Source organism: Protopterus annectens, chromosome 2.part1, assembly GCF_019279795.1.
Source record: "Protopterus annectens isolate FY-2018-M chromosome 2.part1, PAN1.0, whole genome shotgun sequence".
Taxonomy (NCBI): Eukaryota; Metazoa; Chordata; order Ceratodontiformes; family Protopteridae; genus Protopterus; species Protopterus annectens.
The window spans coordinates 68,758,329-68,780,643 of record NC_056729.1 but is presented as its reverse complement, the minus strand read 5'-3'; the positions used below and the strand labels follow the sequence as shown (position 1 = coordinate 68,780,643).

Below are 22,315 nucleotides of genomic sequence, written 5' to 3'. Positions count from 1 at the left end.
AGCAGGTGTATGTGTCAGCAACCTTTTCTATAAGGGCGCTGAACTATCTCCACCATGTTACACGACTACAATGCAACCTGGTTAAGGAACTAACTTGTAGTACAGTCCATGTCGCAGGAGGACAGGCTTACGTTCTCCGTGAGGACGGCCACCTTGAAAGCGGTCTCTTAATACGTCCATGCGCCTCCTCTCACACACTACCGAGGGAGCGTCTGGGTCTGGCGTTGCCATGAGGCGTCACGCCTGGCTCAGATTGTGTCAGTTCACTGAAACCTTTAAGGTGTCTTTTGTGAATGCCCCTTATGATGGCTCTTCCCTATTTGGAAAGCTTGTCTGTGACAGTTTGGTCCAGAGTGAGAAGGACGGGAAGACACTGTCTGCTGTCAGGATCCGCTTCTCAAACCCTCAAAGATCCTTTTCTCGGAATTAGTGGAGGGCAAAAAGATGATGTGGTTCCGGAAGCATCTGTATTCTCGCGACACTCAGAGCTCTTCTTCCTCTAGAGGCAGCGGGGGACCAGACAGACGCCAGCCCAGAGGCTGAGAGGGTCTGAGGAATTTTGGGTCTCGAGGACCTTTCTTGGACAGGTGAGCGCAGCAGTCCTGAGGGGTTGCCCAACTGCACTGCTGTGGAGGCAGTCGGGGGTCTCCTGTCATTGCACCTGACGGCATGGAAGTCAGTGTCATCAGACCATTTGGTGCTTTAGATAATATCCAGAGGTTATTCAGTCCTGTTTGTGGTTCCTCCCACTCCACCCAAACACCTCACAAAAGTACCAGCCACGCAAAGGGAGGCAGCAGCACTAGAGGTAATCAAACTGCTAAAGAACGAGCCATCGAACCCGTCCCGCGAGATCAGTCCGGATCGGGCATCTATTCCAGTTCTTTTTGGTGCCAAAAGAGATGGGGGACTTAAGGTCCATTCTTGACCTGTCAACCCTGAACCTGTCAGTTGCAAAAGGGAAGTTCTGGATGGTCACGTTAGTCCATCTTGCCTTACCTGCAAGAGAGCGACTGGATGTGCTCGATAGACCTCCAGGATGCTTACTATCACATAAAGGTGCACAGACGCTCCAGGAGGTTCCTCCGCTTCCGGCCAAGTGCCAATCATTACCAGTTTCGAGCCCTACACTTTGGTCTCACCACAGCCCCTAGGGTGTTCACCAAGGTAATGGTGGTGGTAGTGGCTCACCTGAGACTTCAGGGAATCCAGGTCTACCCTTACCTGGACGATTGGCTCCTTGCTGCTTCCACCAAGCATCTACTTTGTCAGACCAAATACTACTTGCTACATCTTGCACACCATCTAGGAATTAGTCAGCACAGCCAAATCTCTCATAAACCCTGTCCAGGTTATAGAATGCATAGGAGCATGGATAGACACTTTGCAAACAAGAGTCTTCCTGACCTCTGAGAGAATTCAAAGCTTACGGATGCATGTCGCCTTCAGCTGTCAGTACCATCTTCCTTCAGATGAGTCAGTTTTATGGGCCCTTGGTTCTATGGCAGCAACGATCATGCTTCTCCCATGTGCTGGTTTGCATATGCGAATACTCCAGTGGACGCTAGTGGAGCAATGGTCTATGTTGGATCTTCCATTGTCACATCCGATACACATAAGCAAAGTCTGCAGGTCGTCCCTTCTCTGGTGGATGCATTCTTCGGAAATACTAGAGGGCGGCCTTTTGTCACAGCTCTTGCCCAGGCCACAGTGACCACGAATGCCTCCCAGCTAGGGTGGAGGGGTATGGCTCGGGAAGGACAGTTCAAGGCATATGGTCACCGATGAGACCAGTTTGCGTATCAGTGTTCTAGAGATGAGGGTGGTCCCTTTAGCGTTGCAGGCCCGTCATGCTTTTCTCCCTCTAGGAACTATTGCACTTCAGTCAGACAACATGTCGGTGGTCTGGTACATCAACAAACGGGGAGGGGCTAGATCCTACCCACTCTGTCATGAGGCAATGAGACTTTGGGAATTGGCAATCTCCACCAATCGTTTTCTGGTAGCAATGCACATTCTGTTACGGTTCAACATACTGGTGGACAAACTAAGCCAGACTATTCTGGTGCCTTACAAGTGATCTCTGAATCCTTCGGCCTTGCTGCAATCTCTTTGCAACTCCTTCCAATGCGAAGTGCAGCAAGTTCTTCGCTCTGAGCCCCCACCCCCACCCCGCCAGGGGAATACCCCAGAGATGCTCTAGTATATACTTGGCCTCCTGGTCTTCTTTATGCTTAACCCTCTTTTACCTCTTATCCCAAAGTTCCTCCAGAAGGCGCATCGACTGGGGAGCAAAGTGATCCTCATTGCCCTATTTTGGCCTCGCTAGGTATGGTTTCCCTTCCTCTGGTCTCATCTTCTAGCTCCTCCTTTAATCCCCATTCGGATCTCATCTCTCACCCCTCAGTAATCTGCTGGCAGGTTTCCCTCAGTCGGCCTGAATAACAAAGTCTTGAGTCCTGCGTCTGTTGCTGTCTCCTCTTCCATGACGTCAGGTAGCCAGGGGTATAAAACATGCAGCCGACACTATTTTAATTAGTCTTTCTTGCCGCGCAGTGCCCAAAGCAGAAGCAGTTTGCAAGTGCCAGTCGGCCAACTCCTGAAATTTTCGTTTTCGAGTTTCAGAACCAAAGTCTTCAAACTAAAGCTAAGTACCCCATTGGGGAAACTTTTTCTTGCTCCTTACCGATGTCAGTAAAAGTTAATAATTGTATTACTTGTGGGAAGCAAATACCTCATAAGGATTTTTATTTGTACTGTATTCCTTGCCTAGTCCCTGACCGCAACGTGCCTTACTGTCGATTTTGTGCTGAATTTAACCAACGCAGTATTAAGCGTCGGTATATTTTTGCTTCTAAGTACTTTGGTTCAAGATTTAACTATCCTGAAATGTTGTCTGTTAGCAATCCGACTACCGGAATTCACAAAAAAATGCAAAGAAAGAGACAGAGACAGACCGTCGAGGTCCAAAACCGACGACAAAGATTCTCCTAAGCCGGTCACCGGTACTCAGTGAGGAGCTTTCGCAGGCCCTGATGCCTGCTACTTTTGAGTCGCAGCCCTCTACCGAGACCCATTTGGAGTCCAGTTATGCCGCGAGATTCTCCAAGTATTGAACCCGCGGATGTCTCTCCCTTGGACGGGTCCGGAGCTGCTGAGCAGGCTTCAGATTCTGAGGGTGTTTTCAGGCCTAAAGATTTGTATATTAAACCGATGCCATCATCAAAAACAAGGCCAAAACCAACATCTATGTCTAAAAAACCGATGCATGAGCCACGTGCTCAAGCCCCAATGCCTAAAAAACAAATTATCAAAATGGCTGAAGATTTAATTACCTTGATCAGGGGTTCCCAACCCCCTCCTGCTAAGAGGCCTAGGCAAGGCACTGATTATGAATCTTCAGATCAGGTTTCCATTTCTTCTGATCAAGAATTTTCTTTTCCCCCTTATGAGGACTCTGATGCAGAAGAATCCATCCCTTCTGCTTCTCCTCCTGAGCATTTTTCTTTTGGGGAGACTGTGCATACCTTAAGGGAACATTTTCATTGGGAGAGTCAGGATTTTTCAGAATCCAAAAAGAGGCTTAGGGATTTTCTACCTCCTGTTTTAGACATTGTTGTTGATGTTTTCTCTGAATCCAGCATGGCTCCTGATTCCCTACCTCCAGCTCCTAGTAAGCCAGACCGATATTACAAGGTTCCTGACTCCCACAAGTTTCTTCTCAAAAATCCTACTGCTGACCCTGAAACAGTTTATCAGGGTCCCAAGGGTGCTAAGGCTTATACTGCTAAAAATCCTACCCCTTCTGATAGAGACTCCAGGGCGCTGGATAGATGGGGTAAGAAGGTTTATACGTCTGCAACCCTGACAATCGACTTTAAACTGTCAATTTCATATGCGTAAATATCAACAGCATGTCATGGGCTTACTGAAACAGAAAATGATGTTGATTCCTGATTGTGTGGAAAATAGAGTTACAAGATGTATTGCATTCAGCTGAACAAGTTGGAAAGCATACTTTGCAATGTGGTTTTGATTCCTTGGAGGCCTCTTGCAGGGCCACCGTAACTGGATCTGTGATAAGAAGGCATGCTTGGCTCAAGGAGCAAAATCTGCCTGATCATGTTAAAGCTAAATTACTGGATGCTCCTTTACAGCAGGACAGTCTGTTTGGTAATAAGGCAGAAGAAGTTTTGAAAAAGATGGAAGCCAAAGCTAAATCTATGCAAACTGTAAAAGATTTCTTGCAAGTGCAGCCACCCAGGTTCAGTAGGCACTGGCCTACTAATGACTGGTCCTGTCCTTTCCAGTCCCCAACAGAGCCGCTCAGGCCAAAACTAGACACTCCAAGGGCTCCAGGTTTCAGTCACGAGGATCTTACAGGACAAAACAATGGGATGCCTCCAACTCCAAATCAGGAAGTAGCAAAGCACCACCCTACGGTAAACAGTCTCAGTGACTTTCCTCTGCCATTTCCAAGCACTTATATTTTGGCAGCCCCTTTGGGGGGAAAGCTAGCACTTCATGCTCAAAATTGGTATCTAATTACCCAGGACAAGTGGGTCTTAAATATAGTATCCCATTGGTACAGATTTCATTTCCACACGTTGCCAACTCCAAACGGATGGCCAGATCTGCCTCCAAATCAGTGGGCAGAGGCCCAGAAACAAGTCATGTCCCTCTTGGATATGGGGGCTATTCAACCAGTACCAGAAAAGGAAAAAGGACAATATTTTTATTCAAGACTTTTCCAGGTACCCAGAAAAGACAAATCATGGCGTCCAATTATGGACTTATCCATTCTAAATTTTTTCCTGGACATTCCAAAATTCAAGATGCTGACTCTACAACAGCTTCTGCCTATGCTAGGCAAGAATGCCTGGTTGGTAACTCTAGACTTAAAAGAGGCTTACTTGCATATCCCAGTCATGGAATCTTGCAGAAGATACCTCCGCTTCAAAGCAGGCTATTTGCATTGCCAGTTCTCTGCACTGCCCTTTGGCTTATCTACTGCACCCAGGGTCTTCACAAAGTGCCTGGCACCAGTGATCGCATTTTGCAGACAAAGAAACATTCAAATTTACCCTTATCTGGACGATTGTCTAATTCAGGCAGAGGACAAGGACACTCTTCTCCTACATCTGGCGTTTGTAAATAGGCTTCTAACATGCCTAGGGTACACCATAAATGAAAAGAAATCACAATTGATACCCTCTCAGATAATTACATTCCTGGGTGCAAGCTTGAATACAACTGCCCAGATGGTTTACCTCACGCCAGCCAAACAAGTTCAATTGATAACATACTTCAGACAAGTGGCCACAAAAACCCAGCTATCTGCAAGACAAAAATTCTGCAGGCTTTGGGGTTCATGGCATCCTGCTTTCTACTAATTCCATATGCAAGACTGCATATGAGGAAACTTCAATGGTACCTAAAAAGCTTTTAGAGTCAACATTGTCACAGTCTGGAAACAATGATTCCTCTCATTCCTTGCCTGCAACAGGAGTTCCTTTGGTGGGCAGAGGCCTGTCACCAAAACAAGGGACTGTCATTCACTCTACCCCCTGCCACCTAAACCCTGACTACAGACGCATCAGACTATGCTTGGGGGGCCCATCTGGCAGGGAGATGCATTCAGGGCGAATGGAGCCCAAATCAAATGCACCTACATATCAACCAGAAAGAAATGCTAGCTGTACAGAATGCTCTGACAGCCTTCAAGGAATTCCTTCATCCAGGACAACTACTGATAAAGACGGACAACACCACAGCTGTGGTACATAAACAAGCAGGGGTTATCAACTCCTACCCTATTTGCAGACTAGCCATGGACTTGTGTAACACAGCCTTGACTTACCATATATATCTACAAGCTCAATTCCTGCCAGGAAAGCAAAATACTCTGGCAGACGACCTAAGCAGAAATCTTATGGACCCACACGAATGGAAACTGGATCCACAAATCTTCAGCATGTTGACACGAAAATGGGGGAGCCCAGACATAGATCTTTTTGCCTCTCCCTGAAACTTTGCATTTAACCAACAAGAGTTATGATACATGAGCTTTCGTAAATTAAATCAGTATATGGTTTGGTATGGATGACAGTAGCGATGGATCATTTGTAATATTTGTAGAGCATATCTTGTCTTTAGGTTTTTTTCAAGTTGTTTGTTTTTCATTTATGTGGAATTGTGCCCTTAAATCATGTTTGATGGACTAACCAATGGCTGGAACATACCAATTTTGAAAAAGGTATTTAAATGGTTTCAAAATGGGAGCTGGTAAAAGCATTTATATAAAGGGAAGAAATATTGCATTGATAAAGGCTGTTTATGCCGAAACCGGTCTGTATGTCATAGTTTGTTTAGGTAGTTTTTGGGCTACCTAATAAAATAGTTATTTAAATAATCTCTCCTGCCTGGAGTGCTGGTCCGTTTGGTTTATTCATTGATTTACTCAGGACCGTGCACCAGAGTCTCACACTCATGTCTTGGTTCGTTGGTCTCCCTGAAACTACCAATTGGACAAATTCTGCACAAGAATTAATCACAAAAAAGCTTGGAAAGTGGATGGCTCTATCCTTCAGCTGGAAAAACCTATCAGTCTATGCCTTTCCCCCTTTGCTTTCCAAGGTTTTACTAAAAGTCAGATAGGAAAAAACAAAAATGAATTTGATTGCTCCATACTGGCCTTGCCAACACTGGTACCCATCTCCCTCTGTGGTACTTGCCTCAGACTCCTCATCTATTGTCTCAGCAGAGCTATCAATATCTGCACACTCAGCTCCACACTCTGAATCATGCAGCATGGCTAATCAACTAATTTCACCAATCACATCTCTCACTACACCTGTGATGGATGTCATTTTGGAGGCTAGAAGGCCTAGTACTAGAAAATCTTATGCTGATAAATGGAAGAGATTCTGTGCCTGGAACCAAGCTCAAGGAATAAACACAGCAATGCCCAATATTCCTCCGATTCTGCAATATTTAACTTCACAAAGGCCTATCTTTTTCTTCTATAAAAATCCATGCCTCTGCCATCTCGGCTCATTACAACACAGAACCTCCTCTCTTTTCTCATCCCCTGCTAAAGCAGTACCTCAGAGGGGCCAAAAATTTGAGACCTCCCAGGAGAGCACCAAATCCTGCATTGGACCTCACTTTTGTGCTGGAAAAACTCACCCTACCTCCTTTTGAACCAGCTGCTACTGCAGACATAAAATTTCTTTCTTGGAAGACGGCCTTTCTTTTAGCAGTCACTTCAGCTAGAAGGATTTCAGAACTACAGGCTCTCCTGGCAGTGGAGCCTTTCATCGTCTTTTATCTGGACAGGGTTGCCCTCAGGGCCAATTCTTTTATGCCTAAGGTGGTATCCAGTGTGGCTCTTAACCAGACCATTCATCTGCCAACTTTTTTCCCAAATCCACAGAACAAGGGGAGCGGATTCTGTATTCATTGGATGTACACAGACAACTAAGATTCTACTTAAACAGGACAAAATCTCTAAGAAAGTCTGAGCAACTACTAGTGACATTTGCTGCAGGTGCAGAGGGGAAAGCTATCTCAGAGCAGACTATTTCAAAATGGATAAGCCATTGTATTCGTTTCTGCTACATGCACCATGGTAAACCTGTCCCCAAGGGGATCAGATCCCATTCCACCAGGGCTGCATCTACTTATGCAGCTTTTCTCATAGGGGTTCCTACCAGAGACATTCTAGAACTGGTACTTGGAGCTCATTTCATACATTCACAAAATATTACCATTTACCTCTCTTTTCTAAATCCTGGGCAGGCTTTGCCACTGCTGTCCTGCAGGGCCTTATAGCCACTCCTAATGCTGTATAACTCCATCCTCCCATCCATAACTTTGGGATTCTAAACAAAATGTAATGACTGCAACAGTGAAACACGAAGAACATAGTACAGTTGTGTACACTTACCATAAATGTAGATGTTCGAGTGTATTCACAGTTGCAGTCCGGGTTACCCACCCGCCAGCCCCCTTTCTTCTCTATTATTATACCTCTTCTTTCCTTCACTATGCTCAAAAGCCTTTTTGGTGTATTTGCTTTTAGATGGAGGTAAACTTTTTGTGTTCTAAATTACATGCGCATATATATATATATATATATATATATATATATATATATATATATATATCTATATATATATCTATATATACATATTTTTTTTTTGCTCCCCATTTTGGGGGCACCTGACATCTGGGGCAAGAAAAACTGATTAAAATGGTGTCGGCTGCATGTTTTATACCCCTAATGACCTGACGTTGTGGAAGAGGAGACAGCAACCGACGCAGGACCGAAGCCTTTGTTATTCAGGCCAACTGAGGGCAACCTGCCAGCAGATTACCCAAATGTAATGACTGCAACAGTGAATACACTCGAACATCTACATTTATGGTAGGTGTACACAACTGTACTTTTCTCTTCTTACCAATCCCTCCTTTCTTGCAAAAGTGGCTTCTGAGATCAGTGTCAATCAGACTATCAATTTACCTGTTTTCTTTCCAAATTTCTAAAATAAGGGTGAATACAAGTTGCATTTTTTTAGATGTTCATAGACAACTATGTTTCTATTTATACAGAACCAAACCCTTTCGCAAATCTGACCAGTTGTTTGTGTCCTTCTCTAAACCTTTTTTGGGTAAACCCATTTCCAAGGTGACCATTGCTAGATGGATTTCTCTCTGCATCCTTTAGATTTACAAGGACAAAGGCTGGTCTCCTCCGGGTCAGGTTAGAGCTCATTCCACATGGTCCATGGGTACTTCTGTGGCCTTTTGGTGTAGGGTATCCTTGGATGAGATTTTCTCTGTGGTTGTTTGGTCCTCATCTCATACCTTTATTTCTTACTATAAATTGGATTTGGGGAGAGCATCCTTTGGCTCCGCGGTGCTTCGGAATATCCTTCCATGAGGGACTACCCCGGTGTACAAGTAGCTGGAGACTCTGTCCTGCAGGTTGAAGATCAATTGAAGTAAACTACTTCAGATAAAGATGTTATGTACTCACCATAACGTTCCATCTGAGTAGTTCTACTTCATTTGTCTTCAACCATTCCCCCCTTCCTTCCCCCTAGCCTTTACCGCCTTGGCATGTAGCAGAGCACGCTTTAGCGGCTTTGGTCTGTGTTTCATGAGGTTGCAAAAGGTGTGTGTGGTAAGGTGTATTGAGTCGGGTTTTTTGGTTTAGGGTGCAGCAAACTCTATCTGATGGAAGGAAGGTGGTGTATTATGGGTAGAGGGAGGAGCTTGTAGCTCGGAGCAGATGCTTGTGAAGTTGCTGGCTCAGATCCGATCCAGATTTATATTCCCCACAAGTTGAAGACAAATTAAGTAGAACTACTCAGATGGAACGTTATGATGAGTACATAACTTCTTTTTTCAGGACAAGACAGGTAGTCTGTGACTACCTGCTGCCTCCACCCCCCCCCCTCCAGATCCTTTACCCATTTCCCAGAGACACTCTCACTGTGTCCCTTTCTGGAAAAGCATTACCTCAGACAAGTGAGTCTTGTCAGTTATAGAAAAGGTTATTTCATAATTTGGGCCATTCCTCCACTCTTAAGGGGCATCCCACAGCCACCAAAGGACCAGCTGCCCCCCTATTCCAACCAGTCTTCGACAACTTGCTCTCTCAAGGGACTATCCAACTGGCACCTGCATCAGAAAAGGGAAGGGGCTTTTATTCCAGACTTCCTGGTCCCAAGAAAAGACGGCCCATGGAGACCCATTCTGGGTCTCTCACACCTAAACCTTTTCCTTAAAGTACCCACCTTCCACAAGCTCATGCTTCAGACTATTTCCACTGCTAAAGCTTCAGGCATTTTTGGCCACCTTAGACATCAAAGATGCATACCTGCATATTCCCATCTGGCCCAAATACAGGAAGTACTTGCACTTCTCTGTGGGTTCCTTGCATTTTCAATTCTCTGCTTTACCCTTTGGACTATCTGCTGCTCCAAGGGTATTCACCAAGTGTCTGGTTCTAGTGGTAGCCTACTGCAGGGTCCTACGGTTAGATTTTCCCACACCTGGACAACCTCCTAATTCAGGCAGATTGTTACAGTACCCTGCAGAACCATCTCCAGACAGTCAGTTTTGTTCTGCAGTCTCTGGGTTTCCCATCAACTTCCTTAATTCTAGCCTGATCCCTTCCCAACACCAAGTCTTCCTGGGGTGCAGAATCAAGACAGACATGATGGCATTCCTGCCACCCACAAGGTGGAAAGCCTGAAAATATCTGTTCAGTCATCCACGCCGCTGCAATTTGCAAACCTCAGACTCTTAAGGCATATGGCTTCTACAATCTGCATGTTGCCACTGGCAAAAGTCCACATGAGGAACCTTCATTGGTATCTGAGGTCCACATGGACCCAACACTTCCAGAAGGAGATCCTGTGGTGGGTGGATTAAGTCTCTCTGAATCCAGGACTTCCCTTACAACCCCTAATTCCAGTCCAGGAAATAAACACAGATGCTTCAGATCTGTGTTGGGGAGCTGCTGTGGGCAGCTTGAAGGTGCAGGGCACATGGACAGGTCCGCTCAAGAGGGAGCACATCAACATCAGAGAGATAAGGGCTGTCATCTTTGCACTGAGGGCCTTTCAAGATATTCTGAAGCAAGGACACCTAAAGTTCATGGACAACACCACTGTTGGTATGTGAACAAACGGGGGAACAAGAACATACTTGCTATGCAGACTTGCACTCCAGGCCTGGGAACTGGCAGTCCAGCATGGAGTCATTCTACAAGCAGTCTGTATTCCTTCAGCTCAGAACACTCAGGCAGACATCTTGAGCAGGTCCATGTCACAATCTCACAAATGGATGCTACACAGGGATGTATTTTTGGACATAGTCCACAGATGGGGTACGCTACAAATATATCTGTTAGCCTCCTCTCTGAACAGACAACTTCCACAGTACCAAGGCACCCAGCCCCCTAGGAAGTGTGATTGACACCTTCTCTATCTCATGGAAATAGATGTTTCTCTACACCCCCCCCCCCCAACTCTTACAAAAAGTCCTAATGAAAATTCAGCAGGACAAACCTTAAATCTTGTTGGTGACTCCCTTTTGGCCAAGACAGTACTAGTTCCCCCTCCTTCTGCATTTAGCCAGGGGCAATCATCACAAGTTACTTCACAGAGTGGACCTACTCACACAGGACAAGGGATCCCTAATCCATCCCCACTTGGAATCTCTGAACCTAACTCTGTGGTTCATAGAGTTTCGATTCTTTTCAGACACCTTTACTCTGAGGATGTGTTAAATGTCTTGCAGGAGGCCAGGAAACTCAATACTAGGAGATCCTATATGTTCAAATGGAAAAGGTTCTCCATTTGATGCCTGAAAAGACAGCTAGATCCAATTCAAGGAGTGGTTCCCCTTAGTGCTGTCTTATCTGTGTGAATTATTGTAGGCAGGGTTGGCATATTCCTCTGTTAAGAACCACCTTGCTGCTATTTCTGCTTGTCTGCCTCTTGACCTTCCACTTGCTTCTAGACTTCAAGTGAAGTTATTCTTGAAAGAAGTTCTACATCTCAGGCCCCCCAGCAGGCCAGTTCCACTGCCCTGAGACCTGAACTGTATGTTAGAGAAGCACACCATTGTCCCATTTGAGCCAGCAGCTACAGCCTTACTAAAGTACCGCACATGGAAAACTGTGCTTTTGCTGGCCTGACATCAACCAGGAGAGTGTCAGAGCTCCAGGCCCTCATGATTACCTCACCCTTTTTAATCTACTACAAGGATAGGGTAACCCTACAGACTAAACACATCGTTTATGCCTAAGGTGGTCAATGAGTTGTCCCTGAACCAACATATCCACCTTCCCACCTTTTTCAGTGAGAGAGTCCTGCATTCCCTTGAAGTTCGCAGACAACTAAGATTCTGCCTAGACAAGACCAAATCCCTTAGGAGATCAGAGTAACTGTTTGTCTCCTTTCACCATAGGGTTCTGGGAAAAGCTGTGCCAGAGCAGACTCTACCTGGATTTCCAAAGCCATCTCTTTTTATTATACCTACAATGGCAAACACTAACATAAAAGGCCATTCCACTAGGGCCATGGCCTCCTTTGGAGCATTTTTTAGGGGGCTGGACAATGCTTCTGTTCTAGAAGCAGCTACCTGGACATCCGTCCATACCTTCACCAAACACTACAAGCTGTAAAAATATATAAAACCTCCAGATCGCTAAAAGTTGCTCAAACAAAAAAATATTTAGAAAATAAGCAGAGCTAGGCCACCATGGATAAACATTTATTAAATAATAAAACGACATAAAACAGGGATAAGCACTTTCAACTCAAAACCTTCATCAGATCCTGCATTACTGCCAGTACTCTTCCCCTTTTAAGCAAAGAGCACCAAATTAAAATTCATCTAGGAAGTCTTCCTTTCATCAACTATTGCATTACTCCCAGTGCTCCTCCCCTTTGAAGTAAAAAGCAGCCAATTAAAATTTAAATTTATCTAGGAAGTCTCCTCCCTTTTGACAGTGCTTCAAAGATATCATCCCATTCAATCCAGGATGCCGATCAGCCTGCAAATGAGCAATCCATTGGCTCTCCAAAACATCTATTTTATTATATAGATCACCACCCTGAGGATTATAATGTACTAAATCTAATGCCATAAATAGACTTGTGTTGTACATTCTCTTGGATATGTTTAGACAAAACAGTGGTGTCCTTTCTTAGAATTTTGTCACTTCAGTGACATCAGACTGTCTTTGAACTGCCGATTAGTTTTACCAACATAAAATCCATTGCAGAGGGTGGAAGTAGCTACATAATAATGTTTTTGGTGTTACAATATGCATAGGTTTTCAGCTGATATAACCTTTTGGTAACAAGATGTCTCAAATAATTACTACTGTTAATTGAAGCACATGCCCTGCATTTCCTGCAGGGAAAAGTCACATTCTTCAAGGTTGTTTTCTTTGATGGAACCCCATCCTTATAACAGAGAAGTCTCTTCAAATTCATCTTATTTTTAAAACAAAACCTTGGAACTTCTCCCAGTATGTCCTTTATTTTGTCATCCATTGTTAGTGTGCACCAATTCGTCTTAATCTCGCAAACCTGTGAGACATCACTGCTATATGTAAGCAGGCATCTTAGGCCACTTTTATTGATGTTATCTTGCTGTGGTATGAGACAGGTTGGTTCTGATGTAGTATTCTCTGAAAAGTAAGGACGTCCTCTTTTTCTTATATTCCTAGTGGTCTTGAGTCCCTGTTGGATCTCTTGTTGTCTATAACCATGAACATGAAGACATTTCACTAACTGTTCAGTTTCCTTCATATATACTTCATCAGTGCATAATTTGGAGGTACAAAGTTAACTGTCCCTTGATAATATGCAGGTATACATGCGCAAAATGTATACTTGTCCTATGCAGTAGGTGGTTCTTCCAACAGTCCTTTTTATGTACCTGTGTATGAAATCTTCCTTGATCATCTAATAATAATGTTACATCTACAAACTCAGTTACTTAAGTGGATCTATGGACATCAAATTCCAAAAAGGTTGTGGTATTCACTATGTACTCAACAAAGCAAGAAAGTTCATTGTCACGGCCACACCACAAGAGAAAAATGTCATCAACAAATTGTCCATAATAAACAATATTGTCCTCCCTATATTCTTGTCATTGGAAAAAATAGTCAGATTCCCATTGGGCCATCATTATATTGGAGTAGCTATTGGTACATGCAGTGCCCATTGCCACTCACCATGTCTGCCAGTAGTGCTCACAGCCATATAAAAAGATGTTATTACCAAGTATAATATCCAAACGTTGACATACCTGTAGAGCAGTGTTGTCTTCTAGAACATCACTCTGTCTTAAAAATTCCTTAGTAGCTCAATTGCCATCGTCATTAGGGATTACTGTAAATAGATTTTTAACGTCCATGGTAACCATTATAAGATCTATGGTGTGGTGGTTAATGTTTGTACACAACAATACAGAGCATTTAAAAACCTTGAGGTGTCGCTTAGTACAGTAGTGGCTCTGGGTAAAACTTTCTTTAGTTGATACTCCATGTTAAGATAGGTAAAGGCTGCCAGCCTAGCCAGATCGAATTCTGTAGATAATTCTGTCATTTGTAAATATTAATGTAAGCCACAGGCTTGTTCTCTTAAATGTGAAACAACTGCATTGGATATTGAACTGCAAAAATGTAACAACAGTGCAATCTGCTGTAAGAAAGCTAAATCAAGCATTTTATGACAGTCTTTGATGTAAACATTTGGAGCCGATACGTCTAGAGGGAGGCATCCTGCCTATTGTTTTAAGATCAGAGTTAATGGTTAGAATTTGCATGTATAAATGTCCGTTATTGCTCTGGTTTCTGATCAGGTGTAAAGAATGTAAATGTTTCTGTTAGCCTGGGAACACCAGAGAAGTGTGAAGAATGATGTCATGTGAAGCAGCTCTGTGTTATCAATTTAAAGAGAGAGAATCAGAGCTCAGAACATTTTGTCTTGAGAACATCCAACGTCACCAGCACTGCTCTGCTCTATATGCAAGTTATTTAGAACTGTTTTTTTCTCTTGGATATAGCTAGGGAATAGGAAGGTTAGACTAGTTTGTTTTTCTGTGATGTCAGAACTTTTGCTACTGTATTATTTTAAGTATTTCTCTGTGATCTCTGAACGTTTGACTAGCACTGTGTAGTAAGAAGTATTGTCTTGTGTTTTTATTATTTATTATTAAATATTTTTAAACCTGTGGCTGTTTTATATAGAGTTAATTTAAGCTCTAGAGTACATTGCATGTATATAGTGATACTGTACCAAGTCACCCTAATAAGCCTTGACTGTTCATTCACACTTACCATTTGGATAATAATATTGCACAGTAATAATTGGACACCCTTTTAGAAGGACCTTTGAGTAGCTGATATTAGTGGGTGGTGGCAGCAGGTACTACCATATAGTATGGGTAAAAGGGGCACAGCTGGAGGACCTGTGCCAGTCTTCCCCAGGAGTGTCTGTGTGGTTGTATATAACTCTTCTCTCAGTGTGTGTGTGTGTGTGTGTGTGTGTGTGTGTGTCAGCTACTTGGGCAGAGACACGAAGCACTGGTTGGACAGAGAGGGATCTGGAGGTTTTAGCTTGCCCACTAGGCTGAGATCTGGACTCTATAGCTGTGCCAGTGGGGAGTCTTATTGGGGAGCTGAAGAGATTGGGAGAAACCCAGCCCCAGACTGACTGTGATCTCTGTGTGCTCTTAAGGGAAATTGTACTTTACTGTGTGTGTATTTATTATCCTTTCCCTATATGGACGCCCCTCACTGGTGTTAGTGGTGAGGATTGAGGCTCCTTGATTGCTGGGCCTGTGCACGGACATCGTACTCCATATAAATAGAAGCTGGTTCTGTAAGCCATCCACCCCCAGAGATAATTGGACGTATGGTTGGGTTTTGTTTATCCTTGTGTATCTTGGGCAGGCCATTGATAGGTGTCACAGGATGTTCAACCATAAGATATTCATAGAGGTCCTGACTGGTAATCCTAGTGTTAAATAAAATAAAAAGATCAATACACAGGAGGTTCAGGTTCAAAAGTTTACTAGTGTACACCAGGAGGCAAAAAATGTACAAGTACAGAATTTTGTCTGACATGAAACAGGAAGTACACAATTTTTATAGTCTTTACATTCAAGTTGTGCCCACCTTACTGACGTGGTATGTCACAGGGCATCTACATCACTTTAGCTTACAGTCTTCTATTCATTAAATAATGCTGATGCTATATATTTTAAAAAAGTTTTCCTCTGGTAACAATACGGCCTTGCTATCCACCTGGTCAGACATAATATCTTTCTGTAAAGTTACTTCTTCAAGGTTTCAGACCAGTTCGAATACAATAACAGATTCAGTCTTCTAATACACTTCTTTGTTCCCCTGTAACACTTTCCCAGCAGCTGCGTGGTGTCTTGTAACACATACACAAGGCCAAATCATCCCAGCAGGAAAGAGCAGAAGATTTCATTATTTCACATATTTAATTTCCTGACCCAGCAGATAATCACTTGTGAAAAGCATAAACATTAAGACTTGCTGAGCTAGCAGCTGCCAGGGTCAGAGGTCAGCTTGCTACAAGCCACACTGCAGTTTCAAAAACTTATTGCAATTATATATGAATTCATTCTTTTTGTTATATCATTAATAGAATAAAATGCATTACATACTACTTTGCGTTTAAACTAGCACTTCACATATATTCAAATACATATTTCTAACACCTCGTCATAAGCAAATCATGGTGCCTGTTACCTTTTGGATGATTTTCTTGACCTCCCATTTTGGTATTTTCAGATAGGTACGTGCGTCACTGAGCATTTCAGCCATTCTCATATGATAGTCATCTGCATCTAAAACAACAGTGGCCCATCCCTTATCATCTGGCTTAATAACAATGGCATCACTATGCATCAACTCATCTAGTGCTCTTTTTTCTTCTATATTCATATTGTAGAAGCCTTTATGGTTATTCCCATGTTTCATGTTGGCTTCATCAGTCTCACACATACTTGTAAACATCTGAACCACTGGATGGAAGAGTGGTACAAAGGTACTAGGTTTCTTGTATATAGTTGGACCCCTCCTCTCTATTGTGTTGACCAAACATATTCTTAAGAATGATTTTTCTGCCAAATCTAAGGTAAATTCACGTAATCGAGATTTAAGGGCTGGGATGAATGTTAGCCCTTTATTCAATAGGGACACGTGCTGTACAGATTCGCAGCCAAGATGTCATCAGATATTAAGCCTTCTAATGTATAACTTTCCTTTTTTTCCTGCCTCGGCTCACTGATCAAGTTTTGTATGAGAGATGTCTGAGTTGAGCAGTTGGATCCGGAAAAAACAGAATATAAGAGGCATTTTCCTTAGGTTTTGTTCCTAAATTAAAGATGCTCAGTCCAAAACTTTAATTATTGGCTTTTGTATCACTCTTTCCCGATGTTATGTCATTCTGAGGTCTTTGTGGCATACATTTGCTACATTGATCAGATGTATTGTCAGCTCTACTATCTATTTCTTTTGCATTGTGAGCTGTCCGTGAATTAGTACATGACTATCCTTGGTGTGGTGATTTATATAATAAAACAGAGGTTTTGGAGAGCCGACTTGATTTGCAAGCTGATTGGCTCCTTGGATTGAATGGGTTGATTCCTTTGAAGCCACTGTTGAAAGGGAGGAGACTTCCTAGATGAATTTTGATTGGCTACTCTTTGCTTTAAAGGGGAGATGCAGGATCTGATGAAGACTCTGAGTTCAAAGCGCTTATCCCTGTGCTGTTTTTATGCTGTTTTATTAGTCAATAAATGTTTCTGTGTAGTGATCTAGCTCTGCTGGTTTTCTAAACACTACAAACTGGACCACATCTCCAGATCTAGAGCAGGATTTGCTAAGGCACTCCTGCATGGATTTTTGGAAAATAGTTCCAAACCACCCTCCTCCTCTTCCCTTTGAGCTATGGCACTCACCCAAAGGTTATGAATACTGATACATGAGAATAGAAGGACATAGAATAGTTATGTAAAATCTTACCATAACCATAGATGTCCTTCTCTTCCATGTTGTAGTATTGTATCCCACCCTCCTACCCCATGGAAAAAAAAAAGCCTTGCTGGATGACTCTGGACTTGTGCAGCTATCCTGGGACAGGGGTCCAACTGGGGCATTCATTTCTGAGGAAGGTAGGTGCAGTCGTCACTTTTATGGCCCACGCATCCTATGGCCAATGTTAGACATCCCACGTAACTTGCACTGACTAAAGCTTTTATATAATGGCTGGATGTTCAGGTCGCTAGGCGGAGGCTAACCCAAACGTTATGAATACTGCAACATGAAAGAGAAGCACATGTATGGTTATGTTAAGGTGTTACACAACTATGTATTCCTGTTACTTGGTGTTACCTTTTATTTTAGTATATTATACTGTTTTGATACCTTAGCCCATCCGCCCTTCTTTCACTGGCGAGTGGTTATGCATTCCCATCAACTTGTTTCATTAACGCTTGATTTCCTGCTGTTAATCTGTGGGTATGTTCTAACTGAGTGATGTGCAAATAAATAAATAAAAATAACAAAAGCTTTGAAGCTTGGAAAGGAGTTAAAGAAGACCCAGCTGGTGTTTGTGCCCATTTTTCTGGAAAGAGAATGAATGACAGTAACCAATCAAGAACCCCACCCCCACACACACCTGTCAACTCTCAGCCCCCTTCTGGATGATCAGCTCATTCGTTGCTCATCACCAGGGTGAGGGTTACCAGGAGTGTGGTGGTCATTCAGCTAGACATCAGGAGTGGTTTGAGGACTTTTTTTATTTAAGCCCTAATATTCTCAGTGAATGCTTAACTAGCAGAATTTAAGGGGACATGCCTGGTCATTCTTCACTTCTGCAAGAGATTTTGCCAAAAAGCACTCCAACCCCCTCTTCTCAAACACATGAAGTGGTTTTCATGGTTTCCACTGGAGAAATCACGTTTACTGTATGTGCTGTCCAAGACTGACTGGATCAGAAATAGCTTTCAGAAGGAAGGTCAAAACCAATCAGTTAGCCAATACAGATTGCATTTGAAATACAGTGTTACCAAATAGTGTTTAACTGATGACTTTCAGTTCATCAGATTGTGTAGCAAATCAGCATGGTGATTTTTTGCCTTTTTCTATGTAGTACCTTACCAGTGACATAACTGTGTGGCGTCAAAGGCTTTGTGCTGATTCCAGAATTGTATAGACATGCTTTATCTATATTATAAATTTGAATTTTTTTACTTTAGAATGCAGCATTATTGTGAAAGATGATACAAAGAACTTTAATATTTTATTATAGCATCTATCAAATACATTTATCTGCAGTAAATATTTATGTGGCTGAGGTAGATTTTGCTGTTTGCCTGGTATATATAATCATAAGCAACATTGAATTAAGGTTGAACATGTTCTTGCATGAATGTTTTTCTGTTGTGGTGAGCTGCAATGAAGCTGGTCCATACTTTTTTTTTTTCTCTCAGACAGGGGATTCTTTTGCCTCCCATTACTGGTGTCTATATTAAAGGAAGTAACCGACATATGCCTTACACAGCTTTTTGAACATACTGGTGAAGAGCTTGTCGCCCTCCTTGAAGTAGTCCAGAATGTATTTCAGAAAGCTCTAGAAACTGTTGCACGCAGGCTGAAAAAGCAGAGAGAGGATGCTCTACAGGTTGGTTGCGTGACTCCATTTTGTAATGAGTCTGCTTTCATTATTTTATGTACATTTTGGTATTGCCTTGCATGACAGTGTATGCCTTGCTTAGCATCTGTGATGATTTGCTCTTAATTTGTTGCGCTGAGTGATGTAGTAGTATGTGCTTTCTTCAGCAGTCATTAAATTCATGATTGGTCATTCTGAAGCAGTTATATTTTAACTGTTTTTTTTTTCAGAAAAGTGAAAATAATTGCAGAAATTTACAGTAATTGGAAAGTTGTCATAGATTATTTACAAGTACTGCACTGTATAGAACTGATAACATTCAAGATTAGCATATGGCATTAGTCCAGACCAAAGTTATCATTGATCCACCGCATATGATGGCCAGATCTCAATTTGTGGATGAGCAAGGATGATCCCTTGCTATGCTTCTTCTTACTACCCTGGGCTGGCTGCATCACATTGAGGAATCCCTTACAGTTCATGCTGTTTAATCTGCAAACGTTTGATGAATAAAAGATTTCTTGTCTTCAATTTTAAGTGCATTACTGTAGGTGGCATGGGCAAAAGAGCCTTTAGATCTTATTTTAGGAAAAGTCATTGTAGCAGGAAAACAGAATGTGTGTATATGTGTGTGTGTGTGTGTGTGTGTGTGTATATAGATATATATATATATATATATATATATATATATATATATATATATATATAAAATACACACACAAATGTGTGCATGTATGTATTATATATGTGTGGATACATACGTATATGTATACACAGACACGTGTTTAGAGAGAGGGATACTGTACATTGAAGCTGCATTGGTTTGGCCATTTGTCGACTTGGTTGTATTTATTCACTGCAGAAATTGGTACTGTTTTTGAACCACCACAGTTATTGATGACAGAGGCATGAGTACCAACATGTAAAGGATGCTGGCATGAATCCTGTTTTCTTCTCACTGTTTGTTTACATTTGTTGACCAGGAAAGTCTGACTCTGCATCCTGCCCCTTTTCATCAGAGGCCCTGAGGGAAAAATTAAAAAAAAAAAATACAAAGACATTTAAAATATGCAAAAAAGTTTCACAAAAAAAATTGTTGAAAGTAAACATGGTATATGCTATGCTGATAAGTAAGTATAATGTGGTAGAATGGAGGACATGATGCAGAAGACCACCGTATATAATTTAAGGACAGAAAATGTTGTGATATATTATACAAGTTAGACAGAAATATGTTTAACAATCTGTAATAGATAATGTATTATTTATTTATTTATTGACATTTGTTAACCGGGTTAGTCCAGCTGAGCCAGAGGGCCCATTTTCAGTGGAGACCTAAGAAGAAAATCTCCAGAAAATTAACAATTATTACAAAAGTTACAAAGATATAATCAATAGATAACACAAGTCGTCTAGCAAGTAATAGCATGACATAAGTCTATTAACAGCTAACAAATCTACAAATATTAAAAAAGTGTGAAATTCAGTGGAATACCATACATGAGGTCATTCCAATGTTCAAAGAGTCAATAGTAATACAAAAACCTTTTTTGTGCATTTAAAAAAATAAGAAAAACAGAGAAAAGAAACAGAAGGTGCAGGAGGGTATATGAGGAAAAAGAAATTATGTAGATAAGGGAGAATAAGTCAAGTAGTACGGGTTTGACAAGGGCAGTACCACGTCTTTTGTCGATAAAGTTTGTTCTTGTTTGAACAGGTATTTTTGAGGAATGCTTCTTATATTGAGAGGAGTAAGTTCCAAGCATGGGCTATGGAGTATTTATAAAGGGACTTTACAATGTTTTTATTGGTTTGTATATGTCAAGAAGGTGTTTGCTCGTAGTACAGAGATGGCGTTGGGGGTTCTAGTAGAACAGTAGATTAAAGATGGAGGGGCAGAAAGGGGGTTCATTCAGGATAGAGTGTGCAATATGTAGTTGAGAAAGAAATCATTTATGAAATTCTGGCCATTGGGAGTGTCTTAAGGGCGAAGCAGTGATGGGATTTTTTATGGAAGACTGGAAGCAAATCTGGCTATTTTGTTATATATTTGTTCTAGTTGGAGAGAAGAGATGTTTGAACATCAGTAAGGACAGATGCAGCATAAAAAAGACAGGGTAGAAGGAGTGACTGAGCTAAGGAGGGTTTGGAGGAGGGTGTAAGAAATGTTTTTGTTGCGATAGAGAAGACCAAGTCTCTGGTGGGTTGTTTTTATACATTGTTGAATATGTATATCGAATTTTAGTTCATCAATGATTACTCATTGAGGGAGGTGAATATGTATATTGAATTTTAGTTCATCAATGATTACTCGTTGAGGGAGGTGATAGAGAAGGAGGGTTTGTGCAGAGCAAGCGTTTAGGAAGAGAAGTAGTTTAGTTTTGGATTTAGTATTCGTTAATTATCAGAAAGTCAGGTTTTGACAGAGGAGAAGGTGTGTTGAATGAGAGCTAAACGTTCAGGAATGCTGTGGGCAGAAGTGACAAGAGTGGAATCATTGTTGAGGTGTTGAGAGGTTAGTAGCAGAATGAAGTTTGTTAGTGAAAATATTGAACAGGAGGGGACCAAGGATAGATCCTTGAGGGACTCCAGTGTTTACTGGGAGGAAAGGGGAGAGGACAGTTTGCAAGCAAATGGACTGCTGCCTGCCAGAAAGGTAGCTAGAAAACAAGTTAACAGAGGAGGTAGAGAGATGAAGGTCAGGGAGTTTAATTAGAAGTTTGAAATGGGCAACAGTACAACAGTATCAAAGATCTTAGACAGATATAAAATGTGTGTGTGTGTGTGTGTGTGTGTGTGTGTGTGTGTGTGTGTGTGTGTGTGTGTGTGTGTGTGTGTGTGTGTATGTGTGTGTGTGTGTATATATATATATATATATATATAAGTTTAAAGCATAGATATTTAAATATATTCCATGCTTTGTATGTGATGCACATTCAGTATTTGTCTGATAGTAGGGAAGAGGAGAGTTAGAGTGACTTGAGGTTGGAAGGATAGTGAATGAAAAGAAAAGTGGGCAGTATAAAGAGTTTTGGTGAAAAAGTGCTGAGAGTGGGTAAGTGGAGAGC

General features: G+C 42.0%; 1 protein-coding gene across 2 annotated transcripts in view; it reads left to right on the top strand.

The window, feature by feature from the left end:
- The window catches only part of NCAPG2 (non-SMC condensin II complex subunit G2), a 1,874,483-nt gene that overhangs the window by 1,397,445 nt on the left and 454,723 nt on the right, over nucleotides 1-22,315 (top strand). For both annotated transcript variants that reach the window (XM_044062031.1, XM_044062030.1), the window contains exon 23: nucleotides 19,066-19,256. In XM_044062031.1, the coding sequence (XP_043917966.1) occupies nucleotides 19,066-19,256 (191 nt within the window). The remainder of the gene's footprint in view (nucleotides 1-19,065; nucleotides 19,257-22,315) is intronic.